The 20212-nt window shown below is 37.7% G+C and overlaps 1 protein-coding gene across 3 annotated transcripts in view; it reads right to left on the bottom strand.

Annotated features, from left to right (window-relative positions):
* Positions 1–2251: 2251 nt before the first annotated feature.
* The window catches only part of RAD54B (RAD54 homolog B), a 63681-nt gene continuing 45720 nt past the window's right edge, over positions 2252–20212 (bottom strand). For 2 of the 3 annotated variants that reach the window (XM_068184800.1, XM_068184815.1), the window contains 9 exons: positions 19859–20084; positions 13522–13729; positions 12859–12998; positions 11987–12277; positions 10327–10502; positions 7806–8067; positions 5845–5911; positions 5322–5522; positions 2252–2681 (listed from right to left, as the gene is read on the bottom strand). In XM_068184800.1, the coding sequence (XP_068040901.1) occupies positions 2455–2681; positions 5322–5522; positions 5845–5911; positions 7806–8067; positions 10327–10502; positions 11987–12277; positions 12859–12998; positions 13522–13729; positions 19859–20084 (1798 nt within the window). In that variant the 3' untranslated portion in view covers positions 2252–2454. Of the gene's footprint in view, positions 2682–5321; positions 5523–5844; positions 5912–7805; positions 8078–10326; positions 10503–11986; positions 12278–12858; positions 12999–13521; positions 13730–19858; positions 20085–20212 lie in introns of all 3 variants that reach the window. The other variant, XM_068184809.1, reaches the window with a different exon arrangement.

Raw genomic sequence — 20212 nt, 5'->3', positions numbered from 1 at the left:
TGATCTAAGACACTAAGACTGATTTGTGAGACCATGCAACATAAATTACATAGGGTTCTAGAGCTGGCATCACTGGCAAGAAATCCAGAAGCTGCATCTGAGACCATCTGCTAGACCAAGTATCAGATCCTCCTGATAATTGTCTTTCAGCACCAGCTACCTTCCCCATTCTCTAGGGTTTCACACTTGTTAAGAGTGGGCAATGTGGCACAGCTGGAGACTTGAAATCCCCAATATACCTTACTAGTGAAGAGTTAGATTAGGGTAAATTCACCACAGGGACTTTTCCTAGGAGGCATTTCTCTCCTAAGGATGAATGAATTCACATGCCCGCTTGCTGCATTCTGTATTATACTATGATAAAACATGAGCAGGATGGGCTGGTCTCCCTATGAAGGCTGTTGCAGACTACTGTGAGAGAATCACAGATGGCACATTAAATTAGAGTCTGTATTCATGCTTCCTATATTTTCCACAATGTATTCTTCCAGTGAGAAACATATTTTTTCAGGATAAATACAATTTCTGAATCAGATTTTCAATCTGCATCACGTGTAATGCCATGTGCAACCGGTTACTTGGATAGTATTGTCTTACCCACACCACCAAGAAGCACATGCATACTTCCATCATGCCCTGAAGTTGTGACAGGTGAAGGGGGAGAACTTGGCTGCCAGGGTGGATGCAGGAGGAGCTGTCCCCTGAGCATCACCTGCAGCTGCCACTGCCAGAGATCTGGGGCAGCTTGGCATAGACAGGGAATCGTACTGAAGCTGTGACTGGCGTTAGTGTGTTTGTAGGGGCTGCTTTGGCCTTCTTGACCTTGAAGCAGCATTACTTAGTGTGACAGCATCAGCAGAGAAGGCCAGCACATGCTCCTACAGACAAGGACAGGAGCAAACTTACAAAGATTTATGAGCAGCACAGATCTAAGTATCCTCAGTCTCAGATAATTATTAATTACAATAACCATCATTATACAGAGTGCCTAGAATCTCTACCTTGAGTTACAGAGCTGCAAGCCTTGTCCTTGCTAAGTGAAATAAGCTGTGTGAACTTTGCCTGACAGCAAATGGGCACTACAGCAGCTGGATAAGCGTGGCCACCACACCACCACTCACAGGGTGAAGAATGAGCTCTTTAGCAGCCAGCCTAAAAGGTTAAAGATTTAAACTCCACCTATTAGCATAATTCTAATTATTACCAAGAACACAATATGCATGCCAAAAAGATGTTCAGAATTGATGACTTTCTCATTTTCTCACTTCGGCCTTCATTACTTCCTGGTGTCATCCCGCATTAGAGTCGAAGGAAACTTAAAAAGCCCTCTGAAATAAATATGGATGGCAAATAGAGGTCAGTGCACATGGCTTTCAAGTTCCAAAATTGCATCAAAATGCAAGGAGAATGTCTGATGATGGGTTAGGATGGGCTGTGAATTCAATGCCAGTCTAGGGAAAGAGGCAGTACTAACAATAACACAGAGACTAATTTTAAATGCTTCTGAAATTTGTTTGGGCAATTAGGCTCTGTTGCCACATATACCATATATCATCATATCAAACACAATGCAGGATTATGATAATGGAGCCCTCTTCTTGCTCAAGGTCTTTCAAATTCTGTAAGTTTGCAGTATTTCTGAAAATTATCAATTCTTCTGCTCTTGTGGGCATTTCAAAGTATTTCACTTAAAAGCTACAAACTGATTTTGAATGTTTGTGTCTTCAAAAAACGGTAATACAGTCGTTAAAAAATATATCATAAAAATGCTCAGTACTTCAGTCTGACAAAACACATCCTTAAAAGGAGTTAACAAAATGAAGATAATCCTGTACTACGTATGTCTGAGAAATAAAGTTTATTTTCCCAAGTAAAAGCAATAGGAGAATTTTAGAATATTTTGACACAGTATCAAGCCGTGCCTCAGAACTTTGGACATTAGTGACTATTGCTCTGAATTTCATTAAATTGTAAATTCAACAGAAAAAAACATTTACCTTGTTATAAAGCTTCATTTATACAGACACATAACACTGTTACAACAAAATCCAACCAGAGTCTTGTTATATACATGTATATAGCATTGCTTAATTTATAAAATCTGGCTGAAGAGTTGCCAGCTTTACAAGCAATAAATCATTATGATCAAATGAAAACTATAAACCGAAGTAGACTTACAGTAGTAATGTGCATAAAAATTAATGTGCATATTAATTATTATATCAAAGGAACAGAATACTGGAAAGCAAAGTTAGTTTTAAAAATCCATATTATAATTACAGCAGGAATGGTTAATTAGGTAATAACTGTAACTTTGTATAAACACCAGGAATCACATTTACCCAGAAACCTCACGAGAAACACACAAAATAGAACTGGGCAAAAAGAACAATAGGTAACTGCACATCAGTTGTTTACAAGGCCTATTGACAAGGAGGATGCAGAAAAAGACACTCAAGTTTTAATAGGTGGGGAAGTAGGATTGGTAACATTCTGGAAAATGAAAGAAACATTTTCTTTTATCCTTTCAAGGAAAGGATCAGCAAGAGGCTGATGTTGCCCAGAGAAATGCTTCCATTGCATCAACTGTGACATGGAAAGTGGTTTCTTTGAATTAGGTTTCCCATGGTTTTGTTCAAGCTGGCAGCTTCTAGATACGGGAGGCTTTTCTGAGGATGTATCTGAAAAAAATTGTGCGGTAGACTAATCAGAGAAAACTAAGAAAATTTCAGTCTGAATCAATAAGACAGCTGATTAGAACAGCACATATAATCATTCTATACCAACAAAATCCAAACATATATCCACAGTAAGAGAGGGAAAGCTGTTTCTTGCTCAGTGATTGAGGTTATCAAAATTACCACATGCTAGCATAAAGACAAATCCTTTTACACATGGATGGGAAAGGAAATATCTTATTTGCCAACTTCCTTTCCTCTGTCTTCCTAATTCTGTGACATTTGGCCTGCTCTCATTCTTTGAGTAAATCTGAATCTAGATGTATGTTGCAGCAAAATTCACGCTAGCTTCAATTTCTTCCCAGAGGAATCATTCCAGCCAGCTAAGAATAATTTGAGTAGCTGTTTCATTGACTCAGCACACTAGATCTGTACAGTCTGCACATCCAGATTATGCCAAATTGTTTAATTTACACAATACTGTATATCACAGTATGGAAAAGACTATTCCTGTGAGATTAATTCACTTTTAAGAGAGGATCCTAAAGCCCTAAATAGTATCAGGTCATTGGAGAGCATGTCACACATTGATGGCTTTATGATTCACCTGATGCATGGGATAAATGAAGAAATAATTTTGTATGGAAAAAAATTGCATCAGTACTGTTACTGGTTTAAAACTTGTCATCAAATATTTTCATAGCAGTATTATGTGTACTCATTAGGAAAGACCAGTGATATGAGCAGCATGACTCAGACTATTCCTGGCATTTTTAAGTTTCTGAGAGCCCATAAAGACTGATAAACACAAACCTTTCCTTTTGACTGACATATGATGTTTCAAGTAGATTTGAAATACATTTTTTTTTACTGGCCAGAAGAACATTTAGAATAGATGCATTTACAGATTCTGCCTTCCTAACTCCTAAAGTACAGTATGATCAGGTAAAACAACAGGCTTATAGCTTGGTAGCTGATGTGAAGGGCAGCAGAATAGCAAGCAATCCATCTGCATGATCTATGCACGGGAAATATCCTCCTTTCAAGACCCCTGTAGTTTTCTAAAGATGACCCTAGTGTGAATGGACCACAGGAGAAGATGGTTGTGAGACCTGTATTATATTGTTTGGCTCCTCTTTAGTTTATCTTTTGAATCATACTTGCTTGAAATGGAGGAAACAAATCATTGAAAGCTCTTGGCTTTTCTGTACAGCAGAATCTATCCCCAGTAACCTGGAATCTGGTTCCTTGATGCCATAATTTGACAGTTTTCTGTTCTTCTAGTGGTAGCTGCATTCTGGGGTGATCAAACTGAAGCCCATGACTCAGAACAATTTGACTAGGGAGACAATGAGCCAGCTTGTCCTCTAATCTTTAGAAAGTCAAACCTTCTTGTCACTCTATCATTACCACCACTTAAAGTCTAATAATGGCCTTCAGGCTTTTCCTTGATTTAGTGCCAAAAGGTTTTGTTCACTGGGAACAGGAACTACCCTTGAAAAAGTCACAGAACCCAAGAGGCCAACGTTGTGATTGAATTGATGAAACCAAAGTGTGTTCACAGCATAAGATAAGAATTCAAGATGTTAAGACAACTGCAAGCTGCTAAATAAAATTACAAGCACCAGTGTTCATCACAGTAGCAACACAAAATTTCTCTGGATTTCTGCAATCCAGGAGCTACACATGCCTCACTGCATACCACTGGGAAAATGTGGCCAACATTTAACTCAGAAGGTGCCTTTCCCACACAGATCCTGTAACAGTACCTAAATGGAGGATGATAAATTTAGAAAATCACTTATGAAGAAACAGAAGGTCTAATTTTTCAATCATTAAAGAAAGATACAAAGATGATTTAATCAGCATATGGAGCAAAAATAAAGGAGAAAATCAAATTCTTATGTCTACAGAAGCCCTGTGCTATCAGTAGCCAAGTCTTCCTCATTTTGGGTAGAATGAGATGAGAAAGAAGTACAAGTCTAACCTATTACCTCGGAACATGCAAACCATCAAACAAAAAAGTACTGGGTTTGCATTACTTCTTTTCTTGCCCCTCTCTCTTGAGAACACATGCTCTTGTACCCATTTCTTGAGCTCTTTTTACTGAGATTTCTGTGTGCATTTAGAAGACATCAGTATTGGTACCACACTATCACTCCTGTAAATAGTGTACATGGATATTTCATGCCCCAGAAGAGAAACATACCAAGGCAATATACATTCTTTCCTTTAAGAAACTAAATGAGCTATAAAAACTAAAATGGATAAGATGCAAACATAACTTATGATCATTTATTTTTTTTAATCCTATTTCCAACTTAATTCTGTATACCTGTACACAGCAAGGTATGAAAACAACTTTGATATGCCAGAAGAACAGGAGACAAGTTCCTACAGAAAGGATAGATGTGTTACTTGCATGATAAATGAACTGGTTGTTACTGCAAAGAATTAATCTTCTTCTCCTTTCATGAAGGACTCCTATGGATTAGATAAATCAGCCAGTATGTGGAAAATTCCATAACGAACCTCATTATTTCAATCCTCTTTTACTGAGAATCAAAGTTTTCTCCAGAGATAGACCATATATAAAGAATGGATTCCACAGCAGTGGCCAGAGATAATGAAAAACAAACTCACTTTGATGGTCAACCTTTCCCATACAGTCGCACTCAAGCAAGTCATGAGTAACACAGCTGGAATCTTCATGTAGAGTAAAGAGATTTTTAAGCTCCTCAACAGAAAAATGTGTGTGTTCAGATGTCTTGGAAAGGTCTACAACTGCCCCAGAAAGGTCTTGTTTGCTGATTTGTCTTTGATAAATCTTTTCTTCTATTGAACCTGTATTGAAAGAAAAATAGATAAATTGGGATAATTTTTGACCAGTATTTACAAAGGAGTTAAATCAATTTCTTGACAACAATATACATAGGAAATGCTAAATCACTATTTTCAGTTATTTAAGAAAAACCAAAGCAAAGGCAAGTGAATCAATATGATGTCTCCATCTTAATTGATCTCAGAACAAATATATATATTTAAAGACCAGATAATATATATTTTTAAATAACAAATTATTTCCAAAAACATTCCCTCTCTCTTCTGTTATGGACACATTGTCAACACCTGTCTCATTCTGGGTAAGCTGAGCACCATCTCTGACCTGTGGTTAGCAGCCTGTAGATATGGACAGCATGTTTCTGACCATCTCTCCACACTCTAGCCATTGCCTGAGGAAAACAAGAAGATACAGAGCATTAACAGCCTGCTATACAAGGATACTTCACTAAAGCTTGTAGCCTTCACTGACTGAATTACCAGCTCTGCCCACTTGTTCAAAGAGTTGTTGTCTGGATAATGCACTCCCTAATAACTCTCTGTGATTGCTTGTAAGTTTTCTGGCATTAATTTGTAAACAGTTTTGAAAACATAATTTACTTTCTGCCATTTATGCTTCTCTTCCTTTCTGTACACTAAAGTGGGAAAGTAGGTGTTTCAATTATTTCCTGAAAGAAATCCCCTCTTCATATTTTCTTTCCAAGCATTAACAATAATTAGCAATTAATATTTATTACTTCAGGAATATTGATCATTCTCCCCCATCTCCAAAATTGGGGTTTTTCCACAATACATCTTTAAAAGTTATTTTTACATTTCTATTAAAATTCTAAAAATGATTTTTGCACCTCCTTTATTTCTTAAACAAACAAAATGTAAAACTGAGTACTGCTATATGATCTTTTCTTCAAAATGTATGGGTTACACCTACATCCTCAGTACAAACTCACACAACAGGTTTGCAGACTCTGGCAACCTGTAGCAATTTTGTCTGATTTACCAGACTTTTTCAAGCAACAAGACAAGTGACCACATGAGGGTACTAATTCACCCTGGGAAGAGGAGCAAGGGCTTATTTCAGGTATTAAGGACACAGCATTACTCTACAATAAAAAGTTTCTTACTGAGTTCATAAAATGATTTTTTTAAGGACTATTTTAACTGAAGACTCTTATGCCAACTAAATAATCCCTTGAGGCCAACAGTGTCTTTACAAGAATAGCACAGCATTGGCTTTCTTTTCTTTCTTTTGGCATCACTGCCATGTAATTTTCTCATTCTTGCAATTCTGATCAGAGTCTCTCCCTTTTTCTCAGGGATTGCAAATCAACAGCAATGTTTCCTATGCAGTCTAATTCCATTTTCCTTTGCTTGTTGGAAACACAGCAACGCTCCAGATAAAAAGACATCAAGAGACAAAGAGGATATGTGACTCACTCCTCCAAAGAAACTAGAATTTAATCTTTTTATTTTTTTACTGCAAGAGGGCTTCTACTGATCCCAATATATATAATATGACAGAGAAATATTTCTTCTTTTCTTAGGAAGAGTTTTCCCTCATTGTTGTACTTGTCCAGACACAATGTGATAATTGGTAGCAGTAAGACATGTAAAGTCAGGTAATTCAAAATCAGTCAAGAATTCATTGGATGCCTGTAACGAGCGCGGATCTCCAGGATGGTTTGGATGGATGAGAGATCTCTGAAGTCAGGTCTTAGAAAATGTGGTTTATTAAAAGGGAGAAAGGCCCTGCTTGGAGTTGCCAGGCGCAACTCGTGGCAGGCCCAGGGGGAGAGGGAGAGAGAGAGAGAGGGAGCGAGGGTTCCAGGTAAGGGTCCCAGAGGAAGGTCCAAGAGAGGAAGGTCCAAGAGAGGAAGGTCCAAGAGAGCGACCGGTCCCTCGGGCACACCTTATTAGGGGGCTTCAAGGTGGGCTGGAACAGGACTTGGGCCAATGGGGTCACAGATACCTGATACTTCAGGGGAGGGTCACAGGTGTGGGATGAACCATACATTGGGGGTGAGACAGAGCATTCCATCTGACCTTTGGACCTATCTGCAGGTAAAGGGCATTGTTTAATCAGAAGGGGGGATTGCTTTCAGCCTGGCTATACTATTGTTTTCTAGTTATTCAGTAGTCAAGGTTTGCTATTTCAAATCTAGTTCTCATCTCAATGTCTGTATTTTCCAAATCTTTTGCCAGACAATCATATTTATAAGGTTTTCCTATTTCATCTTCCCCAACAGATGCCCATCCCAAACCACACGTACACAGTTGTTACCAGACCTGAATATCTGTAGCTGGATTCCAGTCGATATCATACAGGATCAAATGAGATGCTCCAACCAGGTTCAGTCCCACTCCACCAGCCTTTGAACTCAGCAAAAAGATAAAAGCTGGGCTGAATTTACTATTGAAAGTATCCACAATATGTTGTCTCTGGGAGACAGGAGTATGTCCATCAAGTCTAGTATAGGAGTATCCATAATGTTTGCATACATCTTGTAATACATTTAACGTCTGAGTGTAATTGGATACCAACACGACTCTGTCAAACAGTAAAATAAAGTCATCAACCAGACCTTGGTAAAATTAAAGTCGAATAACAAATCATTGAAGGCATCTAAGAAAATAAAATTAAGGTGAAAAATTACACACTAACGCGGGGTTACTTTTACTTTCTACAAAATAAAAAATTTCCAATTAATTAGAAGCACATACCAGATCTGGATGCCTTATACCTACTGTCAAGCATTCAAACGTTAAATAATTAATGCCTCCTTTTGCAACAGAATTTGGCATAATGCAGATTGCAGGCATTCAGAACCAATCACAAAGATAGATTTAAAAAAAAATCTGTTTATAAAAAATAACTGTTGTTAAGACAGCACTTACAGAGAATGTTGTAGGAGCTAATAAATAATATAGTTCTTATTATAGTATTATAGTAATATACTTACTTTTATATATTATATATAAAAGTAAGTAATATACTTACTTTTATATATTATAGTAATATACTTACTTTTTCAGTAAGTAGAGTTTTATATACATATATAAAACTCTACATACTGAAAAAGCTAGTATGAATTTCTACATAAAACCCCAGAAAATTCTAACAAAAATTATAATGAAAGTCAAGTAGGACAGCAGAGATACTTTCCTACATTTTATGGCTGAAAAGAACAGGGATGAAGACTAGTGAAATATAGACACTGGGGTTTTTAGAAAGCAAAATCAGTCTGATCCCCTACAGTAATGGTCCAATCTATGTTGGTCTATTTTCTCTGAAACTTTGCCTAATTAGGTTTCAAAGGTCTGAAAATCTAGCATTCCTATCCTCCCAAATATTGAGGATGATTCTACTAAGTAGACAAATATCTTCTGAATTTAAGCTATAAGTAAAAGAACAGGGCATTTTCTGCCAGATCTCATTTGGAGGTCTTTAGTCATCTTAACTAAATGTAATATATTTCATTTTCTTAAAAAGTAATTCTACGTTTCATTATTTTTTAAAAAATAACTTTGATTAAAAACAAGTTCTGAAGAACTAGACAAGTAATTTCAGGGGAAAATGAAAATATTAACATTTTAGAAGTGTTTTAGAACTGAACTACAATCCATGACGTATTTGTAAAGACTATGCAAGACTTATTTTTTTTGTCAATCCACACAACATTCACAGCTTTGTCTGCACTCAGAAATAGAATATAAACTTCAGATAAGGACTGGAATTGAGTCTGTATATTGCAAAAACTATTTAGTACCAATGAAAGCAGAGAAACAAAAGAAAAATAAACATGAGCTGCACTAAATTAATGCAGCAAAACTTAAATGCATAAAGTAATGCCTCAACTCAGCAGCTCCTAAAGTTCTGCTACAGAGAGATACACGTTTTACTGACACTCCTGGTTTTGCTGACCTCCACGAAACAAGGCCAGTACATTGAGATATTCAGCTGTCACTGGTTTCAATGGATGCTAAGTATATAAACTCCAGCAACAGGCTCAACTTTCTGATTTGTGAAAAGAAAGCATCTTCATATTCCATTACATCAGTGTCAAGAGATCTGTTACTTCCCACTACTGAATTACACTGTGTCGTATTTAAACATCACTTGAAATAAAAGTGCAACGTTAAATACTTTTGGAACAGTGGGGCTTTAAGGCGTGAGCCCATAAAAAATTATCCTGGGACACCAGGTCATGTGAAATTCCCACAAATCAGCAATTGCACAGAAATTAATCATGTGCATCCTATTACCCCATGATAAGCAGAAGTTTTTCTGCATGTCAGTGGCATTTACCACAGGGGAAATAAGTGGGTGCTGGGCAAGTTCGTCTGTTGAGAATGGTTGCCCTGAACTTTAGAAAAGGCAGCAAGCAGTGAGCAGTTAAGCATGATTAAAGAGGAAATAACTTATAATCTAGTAATGAAAACATTTCAGTACAATTTCATAGATTAACACATCTTCTCATGAAGATACAAAGCATTGGAAAGCCTCTGTAAGCACAGGGTGCAGCACAAGGGCTGCAGCAAGCTATCTTACTTGCCTTACAATGTAAAAAATACAAGTATCACTACCTGAAAAAATACGAAGAGCATATTTAAAAATTATGTCAGCTGCAAATTCAAATTTCACAATTTAACAAAAAGGGCAGGATTATAATGCTTAAATTAATTTGGCACCCCTGCAAACAGTTGCAATACCTTTATTTTGAATGTTATACTCTCATGCATTTGAAAAGCAAACCAATATCCAGAAGGTCCTCCCATTACCTCCCTTCTACCTTTCTTTCACACTTGCCTTTCAGAAGAGTTGAGCTCATGGATTGCTGCCAACAACTTCACCAGCACCTGCAATTTTCCTGAATCAGTTTCACAGAAAGTGTCTGAAGTATAATCTTGTGGGAAGACATCTATTACACCTTCATAGAGGCTGGACTCGTCATATTCCTCAGACATAGGATCACAGCTTTTTTCCTGTTGAAAATAAAAGGATTAAAATTCCATATCCCCTCTAACATATTTTTTTTAAGATTGCTATATTTTTTATCACAAAGGCAAAAACAGGCATAAAAAGCTGCCACAAACCAATGAATTATGTGAGTGTGAGCATGAGCATGACAACTTCCCAACATGAGATTGAAAGCATAAAATACTTATAGTGTTTATTTTAGTTTACATTCTCTAATCTAAGACATTGTTTGCAGCTAAGTAGAAAGTTGAAATACTTAAAACTGAAAAATGTGTACAACTTCTCTACTTAAACAACTACACAAATGTATTTCCACAGCAAAGATATATCTAAACCTTGGGAGTGAGGAGGAAATAAATACATTGTTTATTCTTTCTAAATCCCATAATATGTTCTTATGAAATTTCCCAATCATTTACTCTGTTTAGGAAAATACTGTCATTAAGATTCAGTTATACTATTGAAAATGAAGAAAACCTGGCAAGCAAAACCAATAAAATAGCAGAAATACAGGTAATATTTCGCTGTACTTAGAAAATCAATGTTTCACAGGGAGGAAAAAGCCAGACCACTCAAATGCCAAAATCACATTGGCAATAAATGATTTGCACGTACAGTCCTCTCCATCCCTATATTTAATAAAGGCTTGTGTTTTTGCATATGAAAGGTTTCTAATGCTTATACTATGAAGTAAAGGCAAAGAACTTTACTTGGTAGCATTGAAAGTTACAGGGAAACTGCACTGTGATATTCCACCAAAGTCATAAAGTACATCTTTTAAGAGAGATTTACATTTCCACCCACCTTACTTGACTTCAGGTAGTGGCCATAGAAGTTACTATTACCAATTGGTTAATTGTATTACCAAGTAACAATACCAATTATTATTACTTGGTAATTGTAACTTCTATGGCCACTACCTGAAGTCAAGTAAGGTGGGTGGAAATGTAAATCTGGTATTTGCCTATGGGAATAAGAACATTTCTTTATGTACAATCCCAGGAGAATTGGTAATGGAGACATCTAGTGCCACTGACGTCTTGAGCTTGCAGCTCCCACTGTCATTAAGCTTGGAAAAATGAAAATATCATGTGGACAGGGAGGTTTCAGAGAAACCAGCAGACAAAGTACATACTAGTAATTTAGACTAGTAATCACTAGTCAACAGTGCTCTTTGTAAAATTCACATTTATATGTATTTTTAAAAATATTCAGAGACAAGGCTAAGACAGAAAATACATTAAGAAAGAGAAAACAGCATAAGGCAATAGGAAACTGGTGAGATACCTTTCTTGAGTACATTCAGATTTCCTAACACTTGTGCTTTTGAAAGCAGACATCCTAGAGAGTGAGAGTATGGAAATAACCTTAAGCAACATGCACATTGATAACACAGATTTAGTGATCTGTATCTGCTGAAATGACTAATTCCAAGCACACATCCCCATGCAAATAGATACCTAAATAGATAAATAGATAAAGCTGTAACCTTTATAGCTTTAAACAGAAGACATGGATGATTGCAAAGTTTTTTCAGAGCCCCTATACATATTAGGTGGGGACTATTTTCCAGCCTGCCTTGCAGACACGATGTAATAACACGAGAACTAAGCAGTTTGCGATACAATTCAAGTTGCAGCGCTGTTGGTCGGCAGAAGATTATAGTCTCCTTTTTGGGGGGCAGAAATTTGTTTATAACCTCCTGTGTTCTTCTTAGAATAAAGAGTCCAGTGAGGCGTGTGAGTTCTGCTGCTCTTTTTTCTCCTAATTCCTTTTCCTCCTAAAAGAACAAAGCACACAATTAATTATAATCTTGCATTTCATCAGAACAATGTTCTGTATGATTTCAATTAGGTATTTAAATAACCTTTTAAAAGTATGATACCACTTTCTGACATGGGACTGTAATGACCAATTCTTCTCCAATTAGTACCACTGCATTAGTTCTATGTCTGGTTTCTAAAGTCTTAAACAAAGGAAAATAATGTCCCAGATGACATCCAAGGCTTGAATTATATTTTAGAATTTCTCGAGATGCAGTGAAAGCATGCAGACTTTGCAGTGCTGTGGAGAAGCTAAGAATGAATAATATCATCACATGGCAATGCAAATATCCTTGTGCGGAATGCAGGTGTTGGAAGCATAGTTGTTGCCTGATAATTAATAGGCAGCTGAAGTGAGGGGATTTTAACATGTGTGTTCTCCTTTTGCTCCTTTTGGAAAACAAGTGACTTCATGTCAAATAGGAAAGTGAAAAGCTTCAGCTACTATTAGTAGTTCCAAGCTTCACTTTGCTCAATAGAATACAAATTTCACTTTACTATGAATTTTCTTCTATAACTGAATTTTTTAACCAAATACCTCTGTTGCTGAAGGTTCTCTAGATCTGACAATTGGTTCCTCATATATCTTTCTATACGTGGATAACGAACCGAGTATTCCTGGATTCACAAACTCTATTAATGCATAAAATTCTTGCAAGTCATTTTGGATTGGAGTACCTTGAAAGAGAAAAAAAAAATTCTGCAATTTTTTTTTTCTTTAGACTGATGGAAGTACATTGAATGCAGAATTTAATATTGAAAATGTATCTTGAAAACAGATGTTTTATTTCAATATTAATTACTCAGAGTCCTGCATTGATCTAAAACTTTACCATGAACAACAAGATACTGTACTCCTAACTAAACAGGCTGCAGATATAATTGTTCTGACAAATGAATTTAAAAAGTCAAGTTCTAAATTAATTGTATTAAATAACTACAAAGGAAAACATTGAGTGTATGCAGAGTCCCAGTTCCCTTACAGAAGATCCAAGGCTCCTTGCTTGCCCCTGAAGACTGACAAATTTTGCCTTTATGTAAAAAAAATTGGAAATAACCTGTTTTTACAAGACCTGAGATTTCTTCATTTAATACCAATTGCCAAAATTCCAACTGATCTCATGCTGTATTTAGAATATCATTTACCCCAACCCAGCACTATCAACATAAAAAAATATTAAAAGTAACTATGGATACTAACCAGTGAGGATAATTCTCCTCTCACAAGACAGACTAGTAAGGGCTGTAGTTGTCTTAATAGTGCTATTTTTCAGACGATGTCCTTCATCACAGATTAGGAGGTTAAATTCTACGGCCTGAATTTGATCCGAAGATCGCAACAGCATCTCGTAACTGATTATCATTACAGAATAAAGTGGAGAATCAATGAATTCTTCTACTTTGTGGTCCTGCAGGCATAAAGGAAAATAAATCACACAACTATTTCATTGGAGATCACTTCCTTAAAAATCATCACATTCCTTAAAAATCCAGTAACTACAGAAATTTCTTCTCACATGACACAAGATATTTACTATCTCCTTCATGACTTCGGATTATTGATTCTTTCCTAATTTGAGAGAGAGATCTTATACGGCAATTTAGAATTTTACCGCCTCATTAAAAGAAAATTTATTATTCTTTTAAGTCTTCAAATCCTCTGAGACACATTACCATGAAGGTGAAAAGCACAGAGTTCCTGTAATAGCTTTCCACTGCTGGCATTTGGGTAAACTTCAAATGAATAATTAAAGCCAAGATAATGCAGGGCCACAGGTAGCTCCTTGTACATTCACTTTGGATCTCAGCCTGGTAATGGCCAGTAGGAAGTTACCACATTCTACCAGAATTCCCTTTGTAATTTTAAATTTATATTATATTATATTATATTATATTATATTATATTATATTATATTATATTTGTATTGTTTAACCTATTGAATTGGTTCTAGGTATCAGATTGTAGAAGATCAAAGTTCAGCTTGCTCAGAGATCAGGTGGGAGGGGTTCTGCTGGGAGTTTTCATGGATGCCAAAGGAACGCCCAAGTGCTGGGAGTTTTTCAAGGATGCTCTTCTGGAAGCATGAAAATAGTTCATCCCCTTTAAAGGTAAGGGAAACAGGTGGAGCAAGAGACTCCTTGGCTTAACTGCAAGCTTTTGAGTCAAAATCAAAAGCAAAGTGCACCAGTGATGGAAATGTGGATAAATACCTGTTGAGATCTACAAGGGCATTGCCAGGGTCTGCAGAGATGCAGACAGAAAAGCAAAAGCTCAGCTAGAAATTAATTTAGACAGAAATGGTGAAAACTGCAGGAACAGTTCTTCAGGTATGTACAAAAGAAACAGAAATAGAAAGAAAATATTGGCCCACCAATAAACAGGAGGGGTGAATTAGTCACAGCACCTTCTTCACCTCTGTCTTCACCAGCACTGCTGGGTCCCCAGCCCTGGGAACAAAAATCCAGGCTAATATAAATACAGACTCACCAGTGTAAGTGAAGGAAGAGTGGGGGGTGAGCTCTTACAGGAGCTTGACCCCTATGGATTAATGGGCCCTGGCATTGCCCAGGGGTATTAAGAGAGCTGAGTGACATCATTGCAAGGCCACTTAGCATAACTTTTGGAGAAGTCAAAGGAGAGCAGGGGATGTCCCAGAGGACTGGAAGGATAATACCACCATCTACAAGTAGAGTTTAAAGAAGGAACTTTTAAGTTATTGAATGAATCTTCATGGAAGCTATCACATGTCAGATGAAGCAAGGGATTGGGAAAAGCCAACACGAACTCACCAAGGACAAACTGAGCTTGACAAACCTGGTCACCCTCTGTAACAAAGTAAGCTGCTTGTTTGATGTGGGCTGGGTGGTGGATGTTGCTTCCTGGATTTCTCCAAGGCTTTCATTATGGTTTCCCACAGCCTCCCTCTGGAGAAACAGATGGGCTGTGGTGTGGATGAGTGCTCCTTGTGGTGGTGGGAACTGGCTGAGAGGCAGCACCCAGAGGGTGCTGGTAAATGGCTCCTCTTCAAATGGGCAGTGTGGCACAAGTGGGGTCCCCCGGGATCGATGTCAGGCCCAGCGCTGTTTAATATCCTCATAAAGTGATTGGGAAGATGGGATCAAATGTACCACGATGAAGTTTCCCAATGATACCAAACTGAGTGAGAAAGTGGACACTTTGGAAAAGAGAGCCACCCTGCAGGAAGATTTGGATAGGCTGGAGAGTGGCTAACAAGAATCTGATGAAGTCCATCAAGGGCTACCATCAGGTCTTGCACCTGGGAAAACACGACCCAGGTGTGCAGCACGGGCTGGCATCTCCCCAGCTGGGGAGCATCTCTGTGGAAAGGGATCTGGAGATCCAGGTGGACAATCAGATCAGCATGAGCAAACAGTGCTGTGCTGGCACAGAAAGCCAATGGGGTGCTGGGCTGCATCACAAGGGCATCACCAGCAGAAATCCAGGAGTCATCGTCCCACTCTGCTCAGTGCTCATCAGGTCACACTGGAATACTGTGCTCAGTTTTGGTCCCTGCTGTGCAGAAAAGATGTGGACAGGCTGGAGAAGGTCCAGAGAAGAGCCACAGACTGGGAAGCCTGTCAGAAGGGAAAAGGCTGAGAGAACTGGGTTTGTTCAGCCTTGAGAAAAGAAGGCTTATGGAAGACCTTATCACCATGTTCCACTTTTTAAAGTGAAGATGGAGACTCCCTTTTTACAAGAAATCACATGAAAAAGACAAGGGATAATGGGTACAAGGTTACTCCTGAGGAAGTTACAGTTGCACATGAGGAAAATGTTTCACAATGAGAATCACCAACCATTGGAATAATCTCCCCAGGGGACTGGTGGAGGAGATTTGGCTGGACAGGATGCTTGTCCAGATGGTGCTTTTGCCAAGAAAGGCTGGACTGCAGGATTCTTGAGGTCCCTTTCAACAGGATATTTCATGATTATTCTGTAATTAACTTTGTTACTAACCCTTAACATTGATGGGTTGGCCAACAGGTAAGGTCACCCTGGGACTCAGAAAATAAGAGTCCATAACCAGCCCCAGGAAACATGTCTGTCTACTGGTAGATTTCTAATCCCTGTATTACTGGTCAGAAAATTACTGCAATCATCTCCTCTCTTATATATCCTTCAAGCCCTTTTCCTTCAAAAGACACCAAGAATTTTCCAGTCTATTGAAAGAAATGCACACACTAAATAGCTACTGTAATGGCACAGAGAGCTTCCTCCAAAAAGGTTTCCTAGAAACAGCTATATTTCTGTGCAGACATGTAAATGTACTAGGATTGTCTACCTGTCTTGCAATTATGCATAAAATTGGAAAAATCTACTGTGGGCATGTCCCTTACCTTTCTACTTGGCACCAGATGCTAATTTCCTGAATGCTTCTTCCTATGTCTTACCAGTGTTCACTAACTAAGCAGGCTATGGGTGCAGCTGACAAGCTGCAACCTCTTTAATTGTGAAAGCAAATCAGTGCCTTAGTAGGTATTTTTATTTCCAAACAAGATCAGTTACCAAACACAGACAACTAAGTCTGAAGCCAGATGGTGTAATACATTGTAAAAGGAGCACAACTTAATTATCACAAGGTTTAGAGCCTCCTAGCAGGTGATTCAGATGAATCCATGGGATGAATCCAGCACATTAATCTCACAAAGTACCGTGCAGCAGATCACTCCCCCACGTGCTGCTCACTGTGAAACCCAGCACATCAGAGGAAGCAAGAAGTAGTAAGGACCAGGAAACAAGGACATGCACCCATTTCTCCAGGTGTTTGGGACTGGACTTGAGCTTTCCAGTTGTTTCCAGGACTACAGCTAACTGCCTGTTTTCTTGTTGTATTTTTAATGCCATTTTCAAAACAGGAGCAGAAAATTTCCCACCACAGGAACAGAGATACAGAGGAGCCCTGTAGGGAAGACCCAATGTTGTCCCAGCCCAGTATACAGGCTCCACATTGCAGCCTGGAAGACAGAGGCAATGCCTCTCTGAACTTCTCCTGGCATGGTCAAGCATCAGAAGATGCCCAGGGTTCAAAAACCATTTCCTTTTTGTACACTTTCAGGCTGTGAGCAGCAATGGGGAAAGTGCTGAGGCACTGGGGAACAGCCACCAACATCCCTGCCCTAGAAAAATATCAAGTGTGCAGGAGAGTTTGTACTCCTTAAAAAAAAAAAAAAACCAAAGCAGGAGAGTCCCTTACAAGTCTCCAGCAGTCAAATATAATGTATTTACTACTGTATGTAACAAGAGCAGTGGATGAGGGATGAAAAATTAAAATAAATTGACAAACTAATTTCAAGTAATTAATTAATACTCTTAACTGGCTGCAAGATATGTCTATATTATAGCCTCCATTTTAACAATTATCCAAAGTGACTTGACAGATTTAAGTGAGTTGCCTGGAGCCACATATGGAGCAATTATCAATCAGTATTAGAGGTCCAAAATGTCCCAGACTTCCTCTTTGAACAGACCTTTCTTTGCACTAGTTCAAATCCAATGTAGCTGGTAAAGTGTAAATTCAAAAATGCTGACTCATAAAGCAATGTAGACCTGCAATTAATTATTTTTCCAGATATTTTGACTTAAAAACCAAATTAAAACAACTCCAGTAAGAAGTAATACTCTGCAGACAGATAAAGGAATTAGTCTCTCAAACACATCACAAATGCTTGTAATAGGAATTAACAAGACCTAAAAGCAACCTTAGTGGGGATGCCTGCATTTTAAAAGCAATGTTCTCTACATGGCATTTGCATATTAACATAATTAAACTGTAATCACATTTTAAAAGCAGATAATATCCTAGTGTTTTTAAAAGTCTGTTATTGAAGGGTTAGGATCAGTTTGTGGCATTTCAGTGTGAAAGTGAGGAAAACATTTTAAAAAGTCTACCAGTTCTTTGAAGGTATTCTTTATAGACAAGAACAGAAGAAAATGCTTGAGACAAGCTCTTTCTTTTAAGTTATACTGGAGAAATAACAGTATGGTAATTGCTGTTTTTCCAGAGAAGACAGACAGTAAATTATTTTGAAATACCTCATTATACCCCAGGCAAGTCATATTGTGTCTTCTTTTTGCATGACAGTGTATTCTGTGGTATTTGGGAACACAGCTGTTAAAGCTGCTGAGTGTCCTCAGTTAAATAGGTCCAATAAGATGAGTAACAGTTTTAAGGTTATTTAAATTTAAAGAAAATGAAAGCTACTGTCATTTTGGGGCATAGTAACTGTCATCAAATTCAGCCTTTCTCCTCACAACATTATTCATAAAAACTGCAAGAAAACGTTTAATTATCTCTAACTAGCCCTTTAGGCTAAAATGTTGCCATATTATATTTTGCCTTGTATCCATTTTTTTAGGAAATTTCATATCTCCCATCCCAACCTATATTATATTATATTATATTACAGCTCCTGACAAGTCGATTTGCTTCCTTTCCACAACCTGAAACACGTTACTAAGAAAGCAAATGATGCAAAATGCACCTATTACCTATGCATTGTCTTCAGTGGAAGATCAACAGCTTCAAGAGTTTGGCAATAATGAGTCAAATTTAAAGAAATATTGTTACAAAATTTTGTACAGTCTACCAAGAAGTAAATGTCCCATGAAAATTTCTGTTTCATCTGAAATATTAATTCTTCCAAAAGGGATAATGCAAGAAACTAAAGGCAAATCTGGTTGGTGTAAGAATTGGATAAACTTTAGAATGAAGTAGTATTTGTTTCATCAGTCTACCTGTATAAAATTATTATATTAAAAATAATTTTGGAAGATAAATATCTCTATCTTTGTTGCAAGCACCAATGGAGGTACTACAAGGTCTCCACTTCCCTGGAACTTGTGGATGTTAATACCAGCAGGAACAGCTTCACTACAGGAGGGGACAGGGTTCAGCATCATCCTGCTTCTTAATGAGATTTGTACTTGTCTGCATTCTTCTAGAGACAGGAGATAGTCTCATTACCTAACACTGAGACTCTAGGCTTGGTAACTCTTGAGACTTTAAATCATCCCGACAGAGATCTAACTCTTGACTGTGACAGTAAATGGAATATCTTTCTGAAGTACCCCAAAATAGGCAGCCAAAACAAATTAGAAGTTTTCAGTACAGAACAAAAGCATCAACCACAGAAACAGAGCACAAGCTAGATACTTTGGTATGTAAAGCAGGGAATGTGTGCAACTTGATACATAACAGAAAACTCCTTAAACTGAAGAGGCACAGGGAGGAGCATGTCGCCTTTTACAATGTCACCGGTGAAACCAGAAGAAAGGTGAGAGAGACATATGATACATGTGAGCTTGGGTTATGATGTTATGACCTGGTGACTGACAGCAAAATACCCATAAGGACAACTATTTGAAGAAGAAATAAAGTATTACAAATAAATATTAATAGAGAATTACTAGGCTTGGTCTCCAGTTGAAAAAAAAAAAAAAGGAAAAGGAAAAAAACCCATATAACCTATATTCTGAGCCAATAATGACCTATTCCCCTTTTAGAAATAAATCTTACCTGATCAACTGTAAAGACTTTGATCCTTTCACTTCCCAGCCATTTCTGAAATTCTTTTTTCCAGTTTTTCACCAGACTCCCAGGGGTGACTATCAGTGCTCGCTTTAGTACAGGTTTGCATCCATAGGGCCCTTGACGCAGAAGAGTCCAGACAAGTGCAATGCACTGCAGGGTTTTTCCCAAGCCCATCTCATCAGCCAGAATAGCTCCAAACCTGCCACTAACTCTGTAAGAGGCAAAGAGGCGCTGGGATCATTTTAACAGACATGTCTATAACTATCCACAACTGCTTTAGGGATTTGCTTCTGTGCTTGTTTTCTGAAGTATAAAGAACCTATTTATACGTATTATGTC

The sequence above is a fragment of the Anomalospiza imberbis genome, chromosome 1 (assembly GCF_031753505.1).
Source record: "Anomalospiza imberbis isolate Cuckoo-Finch-1a 21T00152 chromosome 1, ASM3175350v1, whole genome shotgun sequence".
NCBI classification, from domain to species: domain Eukaryota; kingdom Metazoa; phylum Chordata; class Aves; order Passeriformes; family Viduidae; genus Anomalospiza; species Anomalospiza imberbis.
This window is presented reverse-complemented; position numbering and strand designations above follow the sequence as displayed.